This window comes from Eleginops maclovinus, chromosome 21 (genome assembly GCF_036324505.1).
Source record: "Eleginops maclovinus isolate JMC-PN-2008 ecotype Puerto Natales chromosome 21, JC_Emac_rtc_rv5, whole genome shotgun sequence".
NCBI classification, from domain to species: Eukaryota; Metazoa; Chordata; class Actinopteri; order Perciformes; family Eleginopidae; genus Eleginops; species Eleginops maclovinus.
The window spans coordinates 2065470-2086158 of record NC_086369.1 but is presented as its reverse complement, the minus strand read 5'-3'; the positions used below and the strand labels follow the sequence as shown (position 1 = coordinate 2086158).

General features: G+C 43.2%; 1 protein-coding gene across 1 annotated transcript; it reads left to right on the top strand.

The window, feature by feature from the left end:
* Nucleotides 1-908: 908 nt before the first annotated feature.
* Nucleotides 909-20679, top strand: zbtb47b (zinc finger and BTB domain containing 47b). The gene is made up of 6 exons (XM_063874069.1): nt 909-1091; nt 12028-13296; nt 13992-14139; nt 14966-15081; nt 15425-15569; nt 15661-20679. The coding sequence occupies exons 1-6, from the start codon at nt 1089-1091 to the stop codon at nt 16065-16067; spliced, it is 2088 nt and encodes a 695-aa protein (XP_063730139.1). The 5' UTR covers nt 909-1088; the 3' UTR covers nt 16068-20679.
* The last annotated feature ends 10 nt before the right edge of the window (nt 20680-20689 follow it).

Sequence of the window (20689 nt, the reverse complement as noted above, 5' to 3'; positions counted from 1 at the left end):
TTGTAACACTTCTGCTGGCCAGCGCTCCAACATATTGGACGTGATAGGCTAAGGGCCGGGACATTGCTAAGTGGTTGACCAATCACAACAGAGCCAGCCAATTAACTTTCTGGGTTGCTGGTTAGACATAACAAATCATTTGAAGACCAAGCTTTGGTGTCATAACATTTGGATGGACATTGAAGTAAGGAAAAAAGTATCTGCACAAAAGAAATCAAGTTATATAAATGTAGTTTAAAGTCCTAGCTGCATTTAGCTTGTAGTGATTTCTTTTAATAATGGATGCACCATTAAAACACAACATCATTTTAATTATTGTTATTATTGTTATTATTATTGTTATTAACAGATACTATATGGGTGTGCACCAGAATGATTTATATGTCCTATGTATCTTGTTAAATCCCTTATTTAATGTATATTATATTCTAATATATTAAGAATTGCTATTCCAGTCCCACTGCCCTATTGTTTGTGAGAATCAGACTCACATTTTCTCTTATTGTGGTTAATTTAACTGTGCACATTGTGAAATCAAGACATTATAAACCGCCTATATATGTCACAATACAGTGTAAATATATTGTAAAGTTATAACGACTTTTGCACCTTTGATAAAATGCATGAACTCCCAGACCTCCGCATCTGTCTGGCCGCGTGACGTCACAGTTGCAGGAGCGCACACTGACAGGAAGCGCACTCAGGTTTTTGCGCCATATGGTGCTGCGTGTCCTTCCCAGCTTCCCTGCTTACGCCAGAAAATAAAGAAATAAATAGAGTACAGTATCCTACAAAGCGAAATGCGCCTGTCTGCCAACTCCACGTGAAACAGTACCGTGTCCCTTTAAAAGCGTCTGACAAAAAGCCCATATGATCCCCGAGCTCCAATCACCAATTCCTCCTGCAAAAGCAGCCTCTGCATTTTTGTCTGTCTGAATGCTACAGCAGCACGGGGGGAAACAGGATTGAGGATAAGAGCAAAAACTGAAGAAATGTGACAGATGCACGGTCCTTTTCATGGCGGAGGGGAAACTGCTGCGGAAGGAGTTATTCTGGGACTCCTTTGAGCCTCGAAACGCTGGATCAAAATGGTAGGCTTCACTGGAGAGCGCTGCATTTTTGTTTATTTTTCTGTGTCCCTCTTTGATCTCTTGCAAATTTCAGCTACTTAGCAGGCCGATGAAAACTTGCCACACTTTACGCCTCATTGTGTGTTTGCACCAGGCACACCGTGTATTCCTGAGTAAAGTTTGTAACTTGCAGTCATGGCACAAGTTGGAAATTGAAGCTGCTTGGAAGAATGCAATGGCTACAATAGCCACATTGATGCAGAGAAGGAGTTAAATTCTTTCATATCAGGGCGCTCCTGCAAAAAAAAAAAGGGCTCAGGTCGGGACTGGTGCAAATGTAGACTTGATGAGAGAAAGTCATTTTGTGCAGGACAAGTTTGACAGGCTTTGAAATGCATGCATAAATTAGAGATCGATCTAATAGAGGAGGGGATGTCACTCTTCATGTCTTAATAACTTAATTTGTTGCAGGTGACAGCTTGTTTGAAGTGTCCCAGTACAAAGAAATGCAAATTCCACTTTCTGATAGTCAAAGCAGACTGTGTTACTGGATAAATCAGAATCAGAATTCGTCCCACATCTGGGAAGTGTACGGCACTACAACAGCAAGAGTGGAGAGTAGTCCTACATATTATATAAAGAAGCACACATTGTTAAAAGTAGCAGTACATCTTTATTTAATACATTGAAAGGAGTGTATATTGCACAAAGTTTGATATTCACATCAGAGATCTGTCTGCATCCTCTTTTGATTCACTTGTACAGAGCCTTTCCCCCCATGTTTGTATTCCCCTTACATGATACGAAGATAGCTGAGCACAGACAGACAGACTTGTGGGAATAGAGGCGGATAGAGAGGCAGACAGTGCGCTCTGTCTCCAGGGTCATATTAGGATGCCTCATTAGGAAAGCATGTGGAGCCTGATGCAGTGGTGGAGTAATCCCAGTGCGCGTTCACATCTGGAGGCTTGGGTTAATATCTGGGTCAGGGTCAGCGGGGTCAGATCTGGTGCTAGCTGGGTGGCTTCTGGTGCTCACAAAGAGAGAGGTTTTGCTATGTTTTTTTTTTACTCTATTGGAGAGTAATCTGCAAAGTGTAATGCGCTGGTGATCTGAGATGCTGTATCTTTTCACTGTTTGTGCCCCAGATAATGTCTGTTTGTTGACATGAAAAGCTGATTAGTGCGTGCTAATTTAGTTTTTATCATTAGCTTCACATACACTCCCTTACTCCTATGGATACTGGACAGGCGAGGTTTAGGGGCCTCGAGCCTGGACCAGAGCCTCTGTTTAAAGTGACTGTTCACATTTACTGTAGGAAAGTAAATAAAAGTAAAGAAACACAAAACACAAAATAGGGTGCAAATGTCACACGTTATGCAAAGCAAGTGCAAAGAGATAACAAGTGATCAAACATTAGGAAGAGTGCATGACTAGTTTGAAAGTCTGTTTTTACATTTGCATCTTGTTTAATCTGTGGTCTGGAGTGCTTTTAACATGGCGAGAGATCCATTGACTCATAATCCGCCTTTTTCGAATGATTGTTCTTCTCCAAATTTGTTGGATTTGCTCAAGTAGAAACCTGTCTCACTTCCAACTTTTAAATGTCTGAACTGTTTTCTCTTTGGGCCACCTGACTGAGTTCAGCGTCGTCAGGTCCTGAGTAGCTGCTTCTCTCTCCTCGCAGGGCGCTGTGAGTTTTACGTAACTGCCTATTCAGAGCATTCCTGCACACCCTTGACTTCGAGGCGTCACTGTCTCTGGGTGCTGAGCGAGGAAACTGTCTTTAGTCCTTGTGACAAGTGCAGCCATTCCCGAGCCCTGGCAACAAACTCCAGCAGACAATCTTCCCCGGCCCCCTTGTACGAGGCCACTCTCCGTGGAAACTCGGAGCATACTGTAGGTGCTGCTAATTTATGCCCCTGAGATTAAGAACAGTGGGGGAGTCTACAGAGAGCAAGGTCAAACTCACAAGGCTTATGTAAGGTTGCTTTTGTTCTTGTTGGTTAAATTGGCACGAGATGGTCCGACGGGGTTGATTTTACTGTTGGTATAAATTCTAATTTTTATTGTTTCCTCAGCAGTGACAGCCGGGGGAAAACAGTTACTCTAATTTATCCCGTATGGCACTTCCCTTCAAAGAGTCAAACAGCCTTTTGTTCTATGTACACCATAAATTAGGATTTCTATTAGCTCTCCATTGACATACAGATGATATTTAGAGCCATATGAAAGTGTTCTTAAAGCTATTAGCTGAATCCAGGCCAGAGAGAGACGTAAGAAGACAGAAAGGAGTTGCCATGCTGTTGATGTTGAAAAAATGCAAAGACAAATTAAAAACACTAAAAAAACAAGTAAATTATTTCACGAAATACTGTTTTATCTGAAGTATGAAGTTACAGCTAGCCGCTGGTTAGCTTAGCGTGAGGCTTAGGGAAACATCTAGCTTAGCTTAGTTTGAGGGTAACAAAATAAGCCCAACATCGTCTATAAAGCTAACAGAACACTTTATATCTGGTTTATCCAATCCATTCATATGACTAATATTCTATGTTTTAATGGTGTTATGTGTCAGACAATTTATCCGCTGGTTAGCTTAGCACGAAGCCAGGGGAAACCGTTAGCCTAGGTTAGTTCAAAGGCAACAAAATACGCCCACAAGCGTCTCTGAAGTATTTGCTGTTTAATTGGTGATGTGTCAGACAGTTTGTCCAGAAAGTAAATGTCCAACACATGAGCTCGTAAAATGCCATAAGTCAATGTTTTTTTCTCTAACTTTCTATCAGAAGGCAAATGAACACACTCCCAAAATGTGAAACTATTCCTTTAAGCACATATTCAACATTTCTCCGTCCTTCATTGATTGGCTGCGGCTAAAGAAAGCCGACGCTCCTCCTCTACCTCTTTTTCCTCTTTGTCCTCTCTGACCTTCTCATCAAACATATCAACCACCCACACACACACACACACACACACACACACACACACACACACACACACACACACACACACACACACACACAGGGACACAGAGGGAAATAGTACTGCCACGCCACTGAGATTCCTCTGATAAGGAACTCTTTAGAGTCGTGTGTGTGTGTGTGTGTGTGTGTGTGTGTGTGTGTGTGTGTGTGTGTGTGTGTGTGTGTGTGTGTGTGTGTGTGTGTGTGTGTGTGTGTGTGTGTGTGTGTGTGTGTGTGTGTGTGTGTGTGTGTGTGTGTGTGTGTGTCATGCTATGAAAGGGATGTTAAAGATATCACAGTTTCACGGTGTAATGGCCCACGGGTATGCACCTGCTCTCCGCTTCACATCAGAGTGATCTGTTGTCTCTAATGGATCCCTTCAAAGGTGCATCGCTCACTCTTTGTGCGCATTTCATTTAGACAAATCCCATTTTGACACCTGATTTTTTTATGATTTATGACTGTGGGAAATATCTGCTCCTGTCTTTATTGTGCCTCAGGTATTTGGTGTCACATATTTGTGTTCGATGATGAATTTGAGTCAGATTTCTTAAATCTTTTATGATTGTATAGCTAATCCAATAACCTAAAAGAGGCCCTGTTGTGCTTTTTGGGCTTTTTCCCTCTCCTGTAGTGTGTCATATAGGGTTTAGTGCAAAATCTAACTTCTAAGTTCTCTCCAGAGGGAGTTTTTACACTTCTATTGGCTAGCGCTCCAGCACATTGTACGTGATTAGGGGCGGGACCTTCACATTTTGTCACTCCACTGATTTTTTTATGATTATCACAATGGGAAATATCTGTTCCTCTTCATTGTGTCACAGGTATTTGGTGTCAAGTATGTGTGTTCTCTGATGAATGTACATGCGTCTGCATTTCTGGCTTGGGTACAGTGTGTGATGACTCCAGCGGAGCGGTGGTGTGTGAAGCGTTGTAACGTGTGTGTGATAGGAGGAGATGCCAGCAGCACTACGGGCCTCTCTCTTGGCCAGGCTTCCTGACTCAGCGCTTCCTCTCTCAGCTCGGAGCTGGCAGAGCTTCAGTGCGGACGCTCTAACCTCATCACTACACACACACACACACACACACACACACACACACACACACACACATACACACATACACACACACACACACACACACACACACACACCGCTCCCGGGCAGCCTCTTTGATTTACCAACTGCCCATCATCTCAACCAGCCAGTTGATGTCTTCTTTCAACATCACTTGGGCAGCACTCACACACACACACACACACACACACACACACACACACACACACACACACACACACACACACACACACACACACACACACACACACACACACACACACACACACACACACACACACACACACACACTGTCAGCTTAAACCAAACTGATAACACACACTGTTGTCCGGCATGTTTAAAACAGGAATGGACTTCATGCAGCCGAAGCAATCCTGCTCACGCTGTCAAATGTTTACCAAACGTCGCTAAGACGCCGCTCGTGCTGTTCTCATCCTTTATTTTTTGTTTGTGCATCCCAATTTCATGCTCGGCTAAACACGCATCAGTCGTAGATTGACTTGTCACCTGTGGTTGCATTAACATATAGATGGAAATGTATTTAAATCTAAAGGTGAAAGCAGCCGGAGAGTTCCACCAGGGTGAGGTCCAAGCTGCTAGATTAGGAAAGCCTTCAGTGTGCAGCTGAGATTGGATGTGTGGGATTAGAGCCGCAGAAACGCTGATAATATTGTCTTTATTAATTGCAGCCGGCAGTGAATGCTGTAGTAAAGAAAGTTAAATGTTTTACTGAGCTGAGGGACTGAAATAATTAGCTGGTGGAAAGAGAATAACCAGCCGCTCATTTTAAAGTTATTCAGGATTTGCTCTGCTGTACATTTTAGCTGTAATCTCAAGTGTTATTTTGCCCTTTTCTCCTTTTCTTAAGTGGCTAATTTCATCAATATCGAATACTAAGTTTGATTATTGATTAATCAGCAGCCAAAGAACCTGTATGTTCTCTATAAACCACGAGAAGTCATGTGTTTACTTTAAATTCAGATTTGTTTTGGATTATATAGTGTAATCCCAAAGGAAAGATGCCCTATTGTACTTTATGGGGTTTTCCCTGTCCTGTAGTGGTTTTTGTTGTGCCTGAAACGCCTCTTTTGGACTCCTCTGTTTACTTCTGGAACATTACAACATAACACTCGCTCTTCTGTTGGCTAGCACTCCAACACATTGTACGGGATGCAATGAATACAAAGCAAAATACAGCCCCGTTAAATCTCAAGGTGTAACCATCCACCATTTTATCCAATATCAGTGTCATCCATTTGATTATTAAACTCCACTTTTGAATGTGTCTGTGCGTTTGACCCTGCCGTCTGTGACCTCAGCACTCGCCCCCCCCCTGCCTCGGCTCCCGCCTTCAGTCATTGATTTTATTAGAATTTTTTATCGTAGCGCTGTAACGGTCACCACAGGGCTTGTTAAAAAGTGAGACCTGGGTGCAACATGTCTGATGAGTGGATAACGAGTACTCCCTCTGCATGCATCAGCAGTGTCATCGCACATTTCTGTTTACTGGCGTGGGCACGAATGCATGATTGTGATGCAGGTGAGCCTGCAGGGGCGGTCTGGGTTGCAGATGTGAGGGTGGGAGTGCTCGTGCTCAGATACTGTATATGCTTCCTCTACCTCAAGGTCAGTGCTGGGTCTCTGTGCTGATTGGATTTGGAGAGGAGGGAGTGCAGGCTGCAGACAGAGGAGAAATCTTCCACTAGACGGATTATAGGAGAATGGCACAGACATATAAAAGGCCCCCCCACTCCGGTTATATGGCTTAAACACTCCTGGCTTTGTGTCTATTTGGTCATTTTGTTCAGTTTTGTTTTGCCTCTTTTGGTCTTTGTAGTCCTTTTCACACTCTTTGTGTTTTACTGCATCTTTTTGTTGTTTTGCTCCCGTTTCAGTCATTTTTGAGGCATTTTGTGATTCTCTTAACTGCCTCTGAAGAAGGTTCACCTTTTTTGTGTATTTCCATTGCATCTTTTCGTGTTCATTTTGCTTCTTGTTGTTGCTTTGCACTTCTGTGTTCCTGTTTTGTCACTTTTTAGTCATTTTCGCTGTAATTTTGCAGACATGTATTTTTGTGATGTTGTCCTTTTGCACTTTTATGGACGTGTTTGGTCAGCTTTTAGGCATTTTGCGTTGCTGGGATTGTTTTCCTGTCTTTCTCCTATATTTGCCTCTTTTACTTGTTTTTTTGCATATTTTTGGGATGGTTTTGCTTTCCTCCATACTAGTTTTGCATTAAGTCTGTTTTGAGTCTTCCAAGTAGTATCATCACCTTTCTTTTTTATTTGTCTTTTCTGTTGTTTATGTGCTTCTCTATCATTTTGATTTTTCTCTCCAACAACAACATCGACAATCACTCAACAGTAAACGGAGTCCCTATCCCGGGGGACCTGTGAGACCTTGGGCGTCCCTTCCTGTATCATATACCATGTATTTCCAGGATAAAACCCAGATACTCACCCAGAGAATCAGTACTCTTTCTCAGGCTAAGCTACTCTGAGACCTCACCTGTGATTTCTCTGGCGTCAGCAGCAGGAAGGTCTGCTGTGCTCAGAGGACACAGTGTCAGTCATTACCCTGATGACTTTTTAATGGCTGTCTGATTGGACACTGCCAGCAACGACGTGCCCTTGTGGCGTTCTTTTTCTGTTTGTGCATGACCTGATCCACATCCTGCCACGTAAAAGTGCTCGGATGTTACTCCGAGGCCAAACTGTGTGATCTCTGTGTGTGGCTTGTATTCAGGCTCGTCATGCTTTGCTCTTGTCTCGTGATGACTCAGGAATCTGTGTGTGTGTGTGTGTGTGTGTGTGTGTGTGTGTGTGTGTGTGTGTGTGTGTGTGTGTGTGTGTGTGTGTGTGTGTGTGTGTGTGTGTGTGTGTGTGTGTGTGTGTGTGTGTGTGTGTGTGTGTGTGTGTGTGTGTGTGTGTGTGTGTGTGTGTGTGTGTGTGCCTCCCATCTCCATGCCAGTGAGTGAGATGAGGCCTGACGCGGTGCCCACTCTCCTTCCTCCGGGTGTCAGTCACGTCGGGCCCCTCTGCAGGAGCCCCTCTCTGCTGAGTATGCTCTTTACTGCAAGTTGAAGGGCTCCATGGGGGCAAGAGGCATAGCCAAAATACCTAAACTTCCCCGCTGAGTGACAAGAGGGGCTAATGCATCATGGGGATTGCTGTCTTAAAGAGACTTGCTTTTTGGGGTTGTCCCTTTCCTGTAGGTTTTTGTGCATGTAAATGGTCTGCAGAGGGTTAAATCCCAGTGTTTCTCTCCCACACACTCTGCCCCTGATTTCAACTGATATGTTGATATTTCAGTGCACTATAGGGGTGTTAATTGTTGTCTTTATCTCCCACAGACATTTGTTTAGAAATATAAAGGAGGTGAAGTGAGAGGACACTGAGTTCAGTCTGAGTCTGTTGGCAGGCGGCACAGAAAGCTTTAACCCCCGCAGTGTTTCCCCCCCGGGACTCTGTGCTGCCTGAATACAACCTCACCCTCCCTCGCACTATTGATGTGTGTGTTTGTGTGTGTGTGCTCTGTCATTGGCCCCTGCTAATGGCTCTGTCTGCTCACCACAGCAAGCAAACAACCCACTCATGGTAGATGTTTTCTCGTTCCTTGCTCATAAATCTGCTTTTACCTATGGGAAAATATTTGCAGGATTACATTGTCGGGGAACTAAAGCCAAAGACATTGATTGTGCCAGTAGTGGAAATGTACTAGGTAAATTCACTCAAGAACTGTACTCAAGTCAAATGTTTAACTATAATTTGATTATTTCCATTTAATAGTATAACAAGTAGGACTTTTCGTGTAAAGGAGTATATGGAGTCCCTACATTTCAGTGAGCGGACAAGGGAACTTTTTTAAATGGCAGCTCTGTGGAGGTCACAACACATCCCCAGTGACGGAGACTTTACAGAGCAGTAAAATCCACATGGGCCGCCCTGTGCAAAGGTGCTGGAGGGAAAAGGGCATTCTCACCAGTAAAAGTCAAATTAGAATGAGAGATTTTTATTCCCAGACTCGTATCTGTCTGGCTCTGGTCCAGGACACAGGCTTCTGCCAACAAGTGCATACCAGCGACATGGCTCAGGACTCAGCAATTACTGTAGTATCACAAGCTTTGATTGATGCGTCCATAATAACGGAAGCTCACAGCCATTCAACGGCAGTAATTAGCTAAACTTCTTTGCATCATCCATCACAGCTTCATCCAAACTGGATTAGTTCTGAGCTAGTTTCAAACCTTGCATTTTAGGATTAGTGGTTAAATGTGCTGTTGGAGACCATGCCATGTGATAGAAAGCTCCAGAAGATTTTCCAAATAGACAATTGCCTTCTCCGAAATTCTACAACAATCCAACATTATAAATTAAAAAACACTTCAGTGTGCGACAAGTCCTCTTGAGTCCTCCACATTAGAAGAGGATCGCCTCACACGTTGTGTTTGGCAGATTAAATGGGTGTGGATGGGGAGCTTTGATTGAAGCCTGTTTAAATGACACCTCTTGTCAGTAATCCCCCCGCTGCGTGTTAGTCACGGGTCAGGCCAAATATGAATAATGTATCGGGAGACATCTGACTGAGAGGCTGGTTAAAGGTGGCGTTCCCTCTAATGACAGCAAACAAGCTCTCTGCCTGACATTTGGGAGGAGGGGGGAGGGGAGGAAAGGGGTAACGGGTAATGACAGACGAAGATGGAGCCAGTTGGATGCAGAATTTAATTGCAAAGTACTCACTCAATGTTGTTTGGCTGCAGTAAGAAATGTGACAGGATGGCTTGATCTTTATTGCATATTGTGACAGATGAGGCATGGAAACTGCAACTACTGGATTAAGAAGTTGAAAGCATGAAAATAAAGCAGTCATTCAACAATTAAAACCCCTCATTTATCCTTATATGAATGTTTGGCTATACATTACATTTATTGTTTAAAAAGCATGTGATTGCAGATTCTGACCAAACAAAAGCACTGGTGTAACGTCACTTAGTTAATTTTCTCATGAACTGTACTGAAGTAAAACATTTACGTACTTGTACCTTGCTTTAAAAGCAAACAGCACAGCTATTCCGGTTTTCAGCTTGCTAACTTATGCCTGATAAACAGCTATGCTAGGCTAATGTAGTTGGCTAACATCGTAGACAACAGTAAGCTCGGCTCCTGTTCACAGTTTACTATGATACCTGTGGCTGATTCAATTACCACTTAATATTTGTAGTATTTTTCTATCAAACGTGTTAGACGTCACACAATTAAACAAAACAGGCTTCAAGTTCATTAGCCTTACTGTAGCTAACGTTTGCTAGCTACAGTTAGCTACAACTTCCTTACAGTTTTAAGGAAAATAGGAATTTAAATACAACTTCAAATCATTGCGTCATCACATAACTGTTGTTAATGTTACAGTATTTAAGCTTTTGAAAGCGTTGTCTTATTTAAATCTCTAGAAGCAGATGTCGATCTTTATCACAAAGCAGCATTTCTTGGTTGATCTGATTAAGGCTGCAGCGCTTTGCCCTTGGGCGACATCTGAAGCACACGGAGAGATAACCTGATCTCACTCTTTCTCACAGTCCAATTTAGCAGCTCAAAACTATGAATAAATCGAACACCTACATAATTGAATTCTTCAAAAGGACCAGATTTTAAAGTTAGGACAAGACGTGAATCCATTTCCCAGCTGTAACAATGAATTTTCATTGATTTGGGAATTGGGCAGCAGGGAAGGAGAGAACAACTAACGCTCTTTGTTGTGCCATAATCGACCCCAAATGAATTAATATCTTCTCTTTTTTAGCGCATGTTTCTTGTTCTTCCCATGTTACTGTAAACACTGGAAAATACGATGTGTGGAGAATGTAATCATGGCTCACAGCTTCATCCTCTCCAGCCAAAACAAGGTTTATATTAGCACTCGTCTGATGTTGCCTTCCAGAGACGCGCAGAATGATAAACTCCATTAATTGTTTTCAGAGTTAGTTAGTATTTATTCAGCGTCGCTTTCCTAATTATTTCTTCGGATGTGTTTTGTCTTGTGCATAATTCTCAGCTCCTCTGGGACATTGTAGTTAGTGGGTGTGCAGAGGGAGCCAGCTAATGGGTGGGGGGGACGGCAATGAATACCAATGCTCAGACAAGTCGGTCCTGGCAGAGGCCAGACACTCTGTTTGTGTTTGTGTGTTGCATGTGTGCATGTGTGCATGTGTGCATTTGTGTTGCTTGTGCATGGGTGCACATAACATATCCATGTGTGTGTGTGTGTGTGTGTGTGTGTGTGTGTGTGTGTGTGTGTGTGTGTGTGTGTGTGTGTGTGTGTGTGTGTGTGTGTGTGTGTGTGTGTGTGGGCGCTCTGTCCCCACTCACATCCCGTCTGGATCGAAACCCTGCCCTTCCTGTGCTAAATTAAACCCACCTTGGGAAGTTGAGGACCTTGCACAGAGTGCTGAGTGTTACACCTTTTGATTTTGGTCGTATCGTGCAGCATGCGTGTGACTTTCTGCAGTGCACTTAACAGACTGAAAATCAAATGACAACAGCTTTAGGATGTATTTATTTATAGTTTATATCAGGGATATTCGGGCCTCTACTTTGAGGTCAAAACAACACAGGCACAGAGTCTCTTCAGGCACTGATGGATCCTTTTCTCGTTTGAACATTGGATGTTTCTGTTACAACAAAATACCAACTTATCCGGAAAGAAAAGGAGTGCATATGACACACAGTTTTATTTGCATAAAAACATGAATACAATAATACAAATGCAAGTACAGGGGAAATTGGGTTGCAGCCAGGTTTTGTCACATGAGATGATGACATGATGTGGTAACAGGAAATGTCTGAAACTTTAACTGATCATATTTCTACATGAAAATAAAATGTCTTTCCTTTCCTCTGTTACTCTCCCTGTCATCTGCAGCTCATAGTGGAGAAAACCACAGACTTCCCCTCTGCTGAGTTCTCCCTGGTGGAGGATGTGGCTCTGCACTTCACCTGTTTGATGGACAGGCTGAACGAGCAGCGCCTCTTCCAGCCTGACCTGTGTGACGTGGACATCGTTCTGGTGCGTCAGCACAGCACCTTCCCGGCCCACAAGGGAGTCCTGGCGGCCTACAGCCCTTTTTTCCACTCCCTGTTTGCGCAGAGCAAGCAGCTGCGGCGGGTGGACCTGTCACTGGACGCCCTGACCTCCCAGGGCCTGCAGCAGATCCTCAACTTCATCTACACCTCCAAACTGCTGGTGAGCAGCCGCACTGTCCGCGACGTGCTCAACGCCGCCACCCTGCTGCAGATGAGCGACATTGCGGCCTCCTGTCGCGACCTCATCAGCAGCCACTCGCTGAGAACCACCTGTGCAGACATGGCCAATCAGGAAGGTGCTGCTTTAGCGACGCCCTCCAACCAGCTGTACCCGGAGATCAAACAGGAGTCAGAGCTGGGGTACAAGAGGGAGGGCAGCTTCTCTGTGAGGGTGGAGGAAGCAGGCAAGACGAAAGTGGAGAGCAATGGAGAGGAGTCAAAGAGCGCTGACGGCCACGCCTCCTTCAACAGAGACCAGATCATCGTTGAAGTCAACCTCAACAACCAGACCCTCAACGTGTCAAAGGGCCCCGAGAGCAAATCAGCAAGCATCACAGAGGCCGGCGCCATGTTTAGTTGCTGCCACGACAACGAGAGAGATTCAGAAGAGGACAGCGAGATGGAGAACGACGACACAGTTGGAGAAGAGGACGATGATGACCTGAAGAGGGGGGATGTGCTGGGGCAGAGCAGCGAGGAGGAAGACGAGGAGGAGGATGAGGAAGAGGAGGAGAACACTCTTAACATTCCAGGTTTGGAGTCGCCGTTGGTGATGGATCGACCTCGCCGGGGCACCAGAGCCTTCGCGATGGCCTGCACAACAACCTCCACGAGGCAGACACTCGCAGAGGCAACGCTGGCCAATCAGAGGCCGGGCGGGAAGAGGATGCTGGATTTGGAGGGTATGGGCCAGAAGGTGAGGCTGGAGGAGAAGCAACACTTCCCGTGTAAGAAATGCCCGCGCGTCTTCAACAACCGCTGGTACCTGGAGAAACACATGAACGTCACACACAACCGCATGCAGATCTGCAACAACTGCGGGAAACGCTTCTTGCTGGAGAGCGAGCTGCTGCTGCATCAACAGACCGACTGTGAGAAGAGCATCCAGGTAACACTCAGGATGCTATTGTAGCGTATTAGCTTAGTTGCACCATCCAATTGTTTGCAGACAGTGTCCATATTCATTATAAACTGTGAACCTTTTTAGCTTATTTACTGACATTTGTATCCCTTCTTTAGAAAAACCTTTGCTGGGTGTAATGATACGATCAATAATACGGATCGAAATGCAAATCCAACATCATCTACTCTCGAGAGTAAAGTCTATACTAGTGAAACCAACATGATTTTCAGTAAAATATACAGAAATTAACACAGCTTGTCTAATTATGTTGCTTTCATTATTATGGGGGGCACTGTGCCCAATTATGCATTGTTGTTCCACACTTCAGACAGAACCCTATGCCCTATGTTATAATAGCAGTCACAGCTTTAAAAGCATTTTTCAGTTATTAATTATTACATGCACAGTTGCAATCATGCAAGTGTATTAACACCGATCAGAGTCAGTAGCTCTGTCAACTGGCAGTCAGCAATAATAAATTATAATGTGTCGAGTACCTCCACTCTGCACTCCTGCTGAGGTTTTAGAGATCATTTGCTGTTTTAATCTACTGACTCAATTACCTTTGTCGGCACAGTGCACACTCGAGTGTCTTTGTAAGTCACGCACCTGCACTGTTCGAGATGATACCCCAAAAAGTTCAAGAAATAACTTTATTTTGCCTCGTTTTTTCCCCAAAGTGTATAACGTGTGGCAAGGCCTTCAAGAAGCTGTGGTCGTTACACGAGCACAACAAGATCGTGCATGGCTACGCCGAGAAGAAGTTCTCCTGCGAGATCTGCGAGAAGAAGTTCTACACCATGGCTCACGTCAGGAAGCACATGGTCGGTGAGTAGCAGCCGTCCTGATTGGATGCTTTGTTCCTGTTTGTTTCTCCAGGCTTCCTCTTCCACTGATTGTTGTGCGGAGATTTGTTTTGGGTGTAGCTTTCCTCTTCCACTTTTTTGGGAGATAGGCATCTTATATTCAAGAGATGGAGGAAGTACTCGTTGACTAAAGTCTAAGTAGAAATAATATGCTCTTTAAATAATCCATTACAAGTAAAAGTCCTGAATTCAAGATGTTACTTCAGTAGAAGTACATAAGAAATATCAGCTACATGTACTGTATGTACTGTATGTAAGTATCAAAAGTAAAAGTGTTATTGGTATTATCCTGTTTGTAAACGTGGAGCCGACTTTAGATACAGTTTAAAATACTGGGATGTATTTCTGTCTACTAACAGTACAGTGCTGCATCAAATCACATCAGCACATCGTGTGATTTGAATGTAAAAAGTAAATATCTGCTTCCAAAAGTAAAAGTATAAAGTAAAGTTTATCCTTCCTACTGAAGGAGTGGCTTGATCGAAGGAAATCAAACGTAATAGATTGTTCTACCAGACGAGACACGTCCAATGCCCTTGGTGTAATTAGCCAATGAAAAAGCCCCAGTGTTGTTCTTTAAGTGCTATTTTAGGGTTTGCTTATGTGTCCTATTCAGTTGCTCACTATTGAATACCATTAACTTACTGTGTGTGTGTGTGTGTGTGTGTGTGTGTGTGTGTGTGTGTGTGTGTGTGTGTGTGTGTGTGTGTGTGTGTGTGTGTGTGTGTGTGTGTGTGTGTGTGTGTGTGTGTGTGTGTGTGTGTGTGTGTGTGTGTGTGTGTGTTCAGCCCATACGAAGGACATGCCGTTCACCTGTGAGACGTGCGGGAAGTCGTTCAAGCGCAGCATGTCCCTGAAGGTTCACTCTCTGCAGCACTCAGGAGAGAAGCCCTTCAAGTGTGAGGTTTGAGCTCCTTTAATATCCTCTCCACTCGACTCACATGAAGAGTTTCACTCCGACCGAGACGTCCACCAGTGTAACACTCCTGATATGAATGGTGTCTGGGATGTAAATTAAATGAGGCTCTTTATGGCCGGTGAAATACTTAGGTCAATGAATGAATGAATCTGGAAGTGGTGGAGATCCAGGAATGAAATCGTTTAGTTTTAGTGTCCTGCATTCTGGCACCATCTAAATAAACACCACTGTCTTGAATTAATGTCTGCCATAGTGTGGTGGGGGAAATATTTAATTGAATATAATATAATCAATTTTGTGTAAAAAAATGTTCATTGTGCAATTTCAGAACTGCAGTGAGCGCTTCCAGTACAAATACCAGCTGCGCTCCCACATGAGCATCCACATCGGACACAAGCAGTTCATGTGCCAGTGGTGCGGAAAGGACTTCAACATGAAGCAGTACTTCGACGAACACATGAAGACACACACTGGTGAGTCCCTTCCTGCGCTACGGACACCAAGTCACTCTTTAAGACTGAAGGTGTGTCATCAAGCTTCATTTACTCGACCCTCTTTGTGCAGGAGAGAAGCCGTACATCTGTGAGATCTGTGGGAAGAGCTTCACCAGCCGGCCCAATATGAAGCGCCACCGCCGCACACACACTGGGGAGAAGCCGTACCCCTGCGAGGTGTGCGGCCAGCGTTTCCGGTTCTCCAACATGCTCAAGGCACACCGGGAAAAATGCTTCCGCGTCAGCAACCCCATGGTTACCGACGGCACAGACCCCCTCGGCCTCCATCAGCCTCTGGCCTCGCCCGCCGTGGACTCTTCCGGGTCTGCAACCACACCCGCTGCTGCCTCTAACCCCCTCCATGGGACCCAGCTCCCCCTGCTGCACTCCATGGGGGGGCTGCCGCTGCCTCCCACACAGCATTTACCCCCACCGCCTCCCCTGTTTTCAGCCGGTAGGGTGAACTCCAACAACTAACAAGTCTCTGTAGCATCGAAAGCACTTTTTGTTTGTTACAAGGACCCCTGCAGCGGGAGACTGTTGCACCTCCGTGAAAAACTGGCTACATGGAGGCCTCATAAAACACCCCTACACCTACAACAATAAGAAATACTTATTTTTTACTCTGTTAAATACAATAGATAACCTCAGAGTCCAGTAGGACGTGTCGTCAACGCGCTTCTCCTCATGAGTTTCTCACCTCTGTTCCGGTTTTATTTGGGATTTCCCACCATGCATCTCTCCAGAGCCTTGCACAACGCATTGATTGTAGCATCTTTTACAAAGTGGGGGGAAAGAGTACCTGAATCCTCACTCATATGTGGGGAGATTTTCTTTCTTTTTTATCGTTCTCTGCCAAGATGTAGCGAGTGGTTCTGGTCCGACCCGGCAATAACCAAATGCTGATTTGTCTCTGAGCGTATACATGTACGGCATTGCCAATAACCAAATCCTGTAAGCTCACCTGCTATAGTTAGATAATGTTATACAGCATTTATAATCAATCCTGCACCTTACATTTAACTCTATTGATATTTAAAATGTACTCCTAACTGTCTCATTTTTATAATTGTGATTGTGTGTAAATCGTGGCACGTTAAGTCAGTTTGTAAGGACGAGAGAAGAAGTTGTGAACGCGTGGAGAGTCGGCCATGCAATGCAGTGTGGTGTGTGTGTGTGTGTGTGTGTGTGTGTGTGTGTGTGTGTGTGTGTGTGTGAGAGGAAGACTTGTAAAGTGAGGGTAGACCTACATTAAGCTACGCAACGCTACCACAGAAGTCAGAGTAATTTGTTGAATCTTTTTGCTTACATTAAGCAAGCGCTCCTCTCCTGTAGATCTGACTCAGAGATCATATAGCACTTTTCTGTGAGTAATGTAATCAGACCTACAGTATATTTGTAGGTTCAAATCTAATGTTAACTTACATTTTCCAACTAAACCCAATCTGTGTAATAAGTTTGCAGAATATGAAAAAGAGTGTAGGTATATTCACAAATCCTGATAGCTCATTAACTGTGTACATTTCCTTATCATGTATATTGTGAAAGGATAAACCCTATATTACAATGCCTAAATCTTTCAAAGAGCACTGATATCGAGTACTTTTGGCACAACAGAAAAGGGCTCTTTATGATTACATCCCAGTACATTTTTTATCTGAAGAAGATGATCAAATTTAGGGACATGTGGTATGTAATAGCCCTCAATCATTTGTGGCTCTATGTGCACTGTTGACAATTGAAACGTACTGGAGTAGAACAGAAAGGAATCCTCGTCAGTGATAAAGTTGATCAGTGATAAAGTTCTTCTCTTTAAGTAATAGTTTGATATTTTGAGGATACTCATTTGCTTTCTTGCCAAAAGTTCGATGAGAAGATTGATATGCAGCCATAGCTAGCTGCTGGTTAGCTTAGCCTAGCACAAAGACTGGAAGCTAGCTTGGTTCTCTATGAAGCTTTAAAAAGACAGGAATCCACCTAAAGCTAAGGTATTAGCGCCTTAAATCTTGTTTTGTTTTATAGGTGCAAAAATTAAGTGTAAAACCATAATTGTGTAGCTTTTTAGACGCTAGAAGTCATTGTGCTTTGTGGCTAGCTCCCTGTGAAATCTCAAATTGTCATTTTCGCATTTCAAGATGAGCTGTTTCTCCCTGTCTTTAAACTAAGCTAAGCTACGCTAACTAGCTTCATATTTAGCATACAGATATGAGAGTGGTATCTTTGTGATCAGCTAACTGCAAGAAAGGAACAAGCATGTTTCCCAAAATGTCAAAATATTCCTTTTAAATCTTTCAATCAATTAATGATCCAAAAAGAGTGCACTATCGATGCACTCCCGCTCACTTTATGTATAGATAGCCTCCTTGTAGTGTAGCCTACAGTGTTAACCTGTAAATATTGCTAAGGTGTGTTTCCCCCCTGTGATTCATTCCTCATGTTTACATCTGGAGAGTCATTTGAATGTGCCCCCACGTGTCTTGGCTGGTACTACCGAAAGTTGGATTTGGGGGATAAGCTTTTTGTAAATGTTTGAAGCTATTCGTTGTTTTATTTAAGACGAAAATAACGCACCTTTTCTAGTTTTGGTTCACCCCTGTTGTATTTCTTAAACTACCATGGTTAAATGGTAAGGGCCACATTGAAAATGGTACATTTCTTTTGTTTCTTCATGTGTCTAACACGTGTTTTGTACTTTAATTTGCTGCTTTTGTACAGGGTCCAGTTTGAAACTGCCCTTTAAATGAAAGTGTAGAGCTTTTAAATAGTTGAATATATTCTAATTTAATTTAGCTTTACTAGACCAAGAGCTCCATGGTCAGAATGGGCTACAATTTAGACGTTTTTAAGCAGTTTGTTGCCAACATTTTATACCAATCCGGGGATTAATCGAGTCACTGATAGATTGACAGAGAAGGAAATTAACATAATCTCTTGTGGTATTTTAGTGAAGTGCAGTCTGTTGGCTCCACTTAGGAAAGAGAAGTATTTCCCTCTTCACTGTTTTTAAAGGCACTAGCCAAGAGACAATACTGAGATACTGTGGTTAAAGTGTGAGCCTTATACTTGGAGGGATTTGAATGTTTCTTGTGTTATAGACTATGATAGGGTCTGACGGTAAAGGATGAGGGATAGTAGTTGGTACTACTGATTAATGCACTTTGAATTTGATCACTATGCTAGCCCATTACGCTAACATGTTTGCAGATACAAGGTGATAAAGGAGCAGAGATGTGTAGTGAAAGGATATTTTCCACACAGCGGGCTTATTCCAAAGGCAGACATTTTAAATGTACAGTTTTTGGATATTGATGTGTATGAATAATTAGCCTAAACTACAAATTACAGTCAGTTTCTTGAACCACAGATTGTGGTTTGGCTGCAGAAGTGGCAGGGGCTTGATTGACACTTTCTGATTGGCTTGTCCTCCGAGCACTACATTCATAAAGAGAAGCCCTACTAATTTGCGTCTATTGAGTGAGCTTTAATATGGGAGTCATATTTAATGCTATGTGGAATTGTAAAGGAAGTAGTCAGTTGCCAAAATTGAGAAATGAGAGAGATTTGAGTTATTATGAGCACTTTATATTCCAGTTCAGCTAGTATGGTATTAAGGCTGATGCAGTGGCAGTTATTTGACCGGAAATCTGCTGATGGCAGTTGTGCTTTTTATATTTCCATGACTTACGGATTATAGGAAATTATAAAAATGCAGTCTCTGCAAGGAACGTGTTTCCATGGCAGGTGATAAATCCTCTGAAACAACATTTCACTCAGACCGAGGGGACTTCAGAAGTGTTTGTTCAGACCTTCCAAACCTGTTTGGAGTTGGGGTCTGAATCCACCCGAGGAAACAGAATTGAGTTCATCGTTTGTCTTAGATCATTTAGTCTTCCCTAAATCCAGACGCAAATAAGGCAAAAGCCATCTAAGAAACACTTAATCGAGCTCTGCATTAAAAATGTCCTCTCCTAAAAAGGGTTCCAACTTGACTTTTAAAGTTAGTGTAAGTGTGTGTTATTTAAAAGTTGAATGGCAGTTAAACTGAGATTTTAGAAGACCAGGCAAGGCTTCATGTCTTCTGATTAGCCAAATTGTCCAGAGCTAAGTCTAGCAGCCAAAGGCTTGTATGAGATCAGCGCAGAAGTGGACCTGCCCTTGTCCTTAACGGAGGGTCTGTCGGTGATTAAGTGGGTGCCTAGACATCACAGTGACGGTGCATTCTGCATAGCACTCAGGGCAAATGTTCATCACGTCATGAAGCATTGAACATGGCAGTCGGTGCAAAGCAGAATGCTAATGGGACGGCACAATTGTGTCTCCTATAAAAGTTGCTAGAGCCGAAGTTTGTATCCAGAATGATTTGTGTCCGTGGCCTTCCAGGAAAGTTTTGGGATTGATTTTAGTAGCAACTAGGCTTCTAAAGTATTGATGACATTGGAGAGAAAGCATTGTGTGTGTGTGTGTGTGTGTGTGTGTGTGTGTGTGTGTGTGTGTGTGTGTGTGTGTGTGTGTGTGTGAGAATTTAAGCAAATGTGTAACTGTTTTGACGACGAAAAAAGGACATTTTTTAAGAACGATGGGGCAGTGTTTTGTCTTCATTTACCCATATTTGGTGGCAACTTTTTGGAGCCCCAACACCGACAACATTCGGTCTGTTTTGGGGCTCCATTAAGACGAAAACTTGAAAACAAGTGTGTGTTACTTTGCATTTGAAAGTCTGTTTGGCAGTTTTAATAAGTTCGAAGATGTGATAAGAACCACAATGTCAGTTCAAAGACGTATTCTCCACCCTCTACATTTTCCATACTGCAGCTGTGTTGAATCATACTGTGTACTGTTATTTCTCTACTTTAAAATGTAAACACTATGTCTTAGTTAACTCTGGTGTACAAAGACCATGTGTAGGCAGTAGTTGAGCTATATAAAAATACTAAAACCCGTTCGAGGACAGTAGTGTCTAGAGGTGCTAATAACATTAGACTGTATTTTCTGTCTTTTATTGTATTATTGACTCGTGTTTACTGTCTGTAACACAGCAGAGCGTAATGACATCATTAAATATTAAACTATATAGATATATTATTGCAAACGGAGACGTG

Bases quoted from the DNA above. Each gene is read 5' to 3' on its own strand.
- zbtb47b (XM_063874069.1), top strand. The intron at 13,297-13,991 runs GTAACACTCAGG...TTTTCCCCAAAG, and splicing joins ACTGTGAGAAGAGCATCCAG to TGTATAACGTGTGGCAAGGC. The intron at 15,082-15,424 runs GTTTGAGCTCCT...GTGCAATTTCAG, and splicing joins AGAAGCCCTTCAAGTGTGAG to AACTGCAGTGAGCGCTTCCA.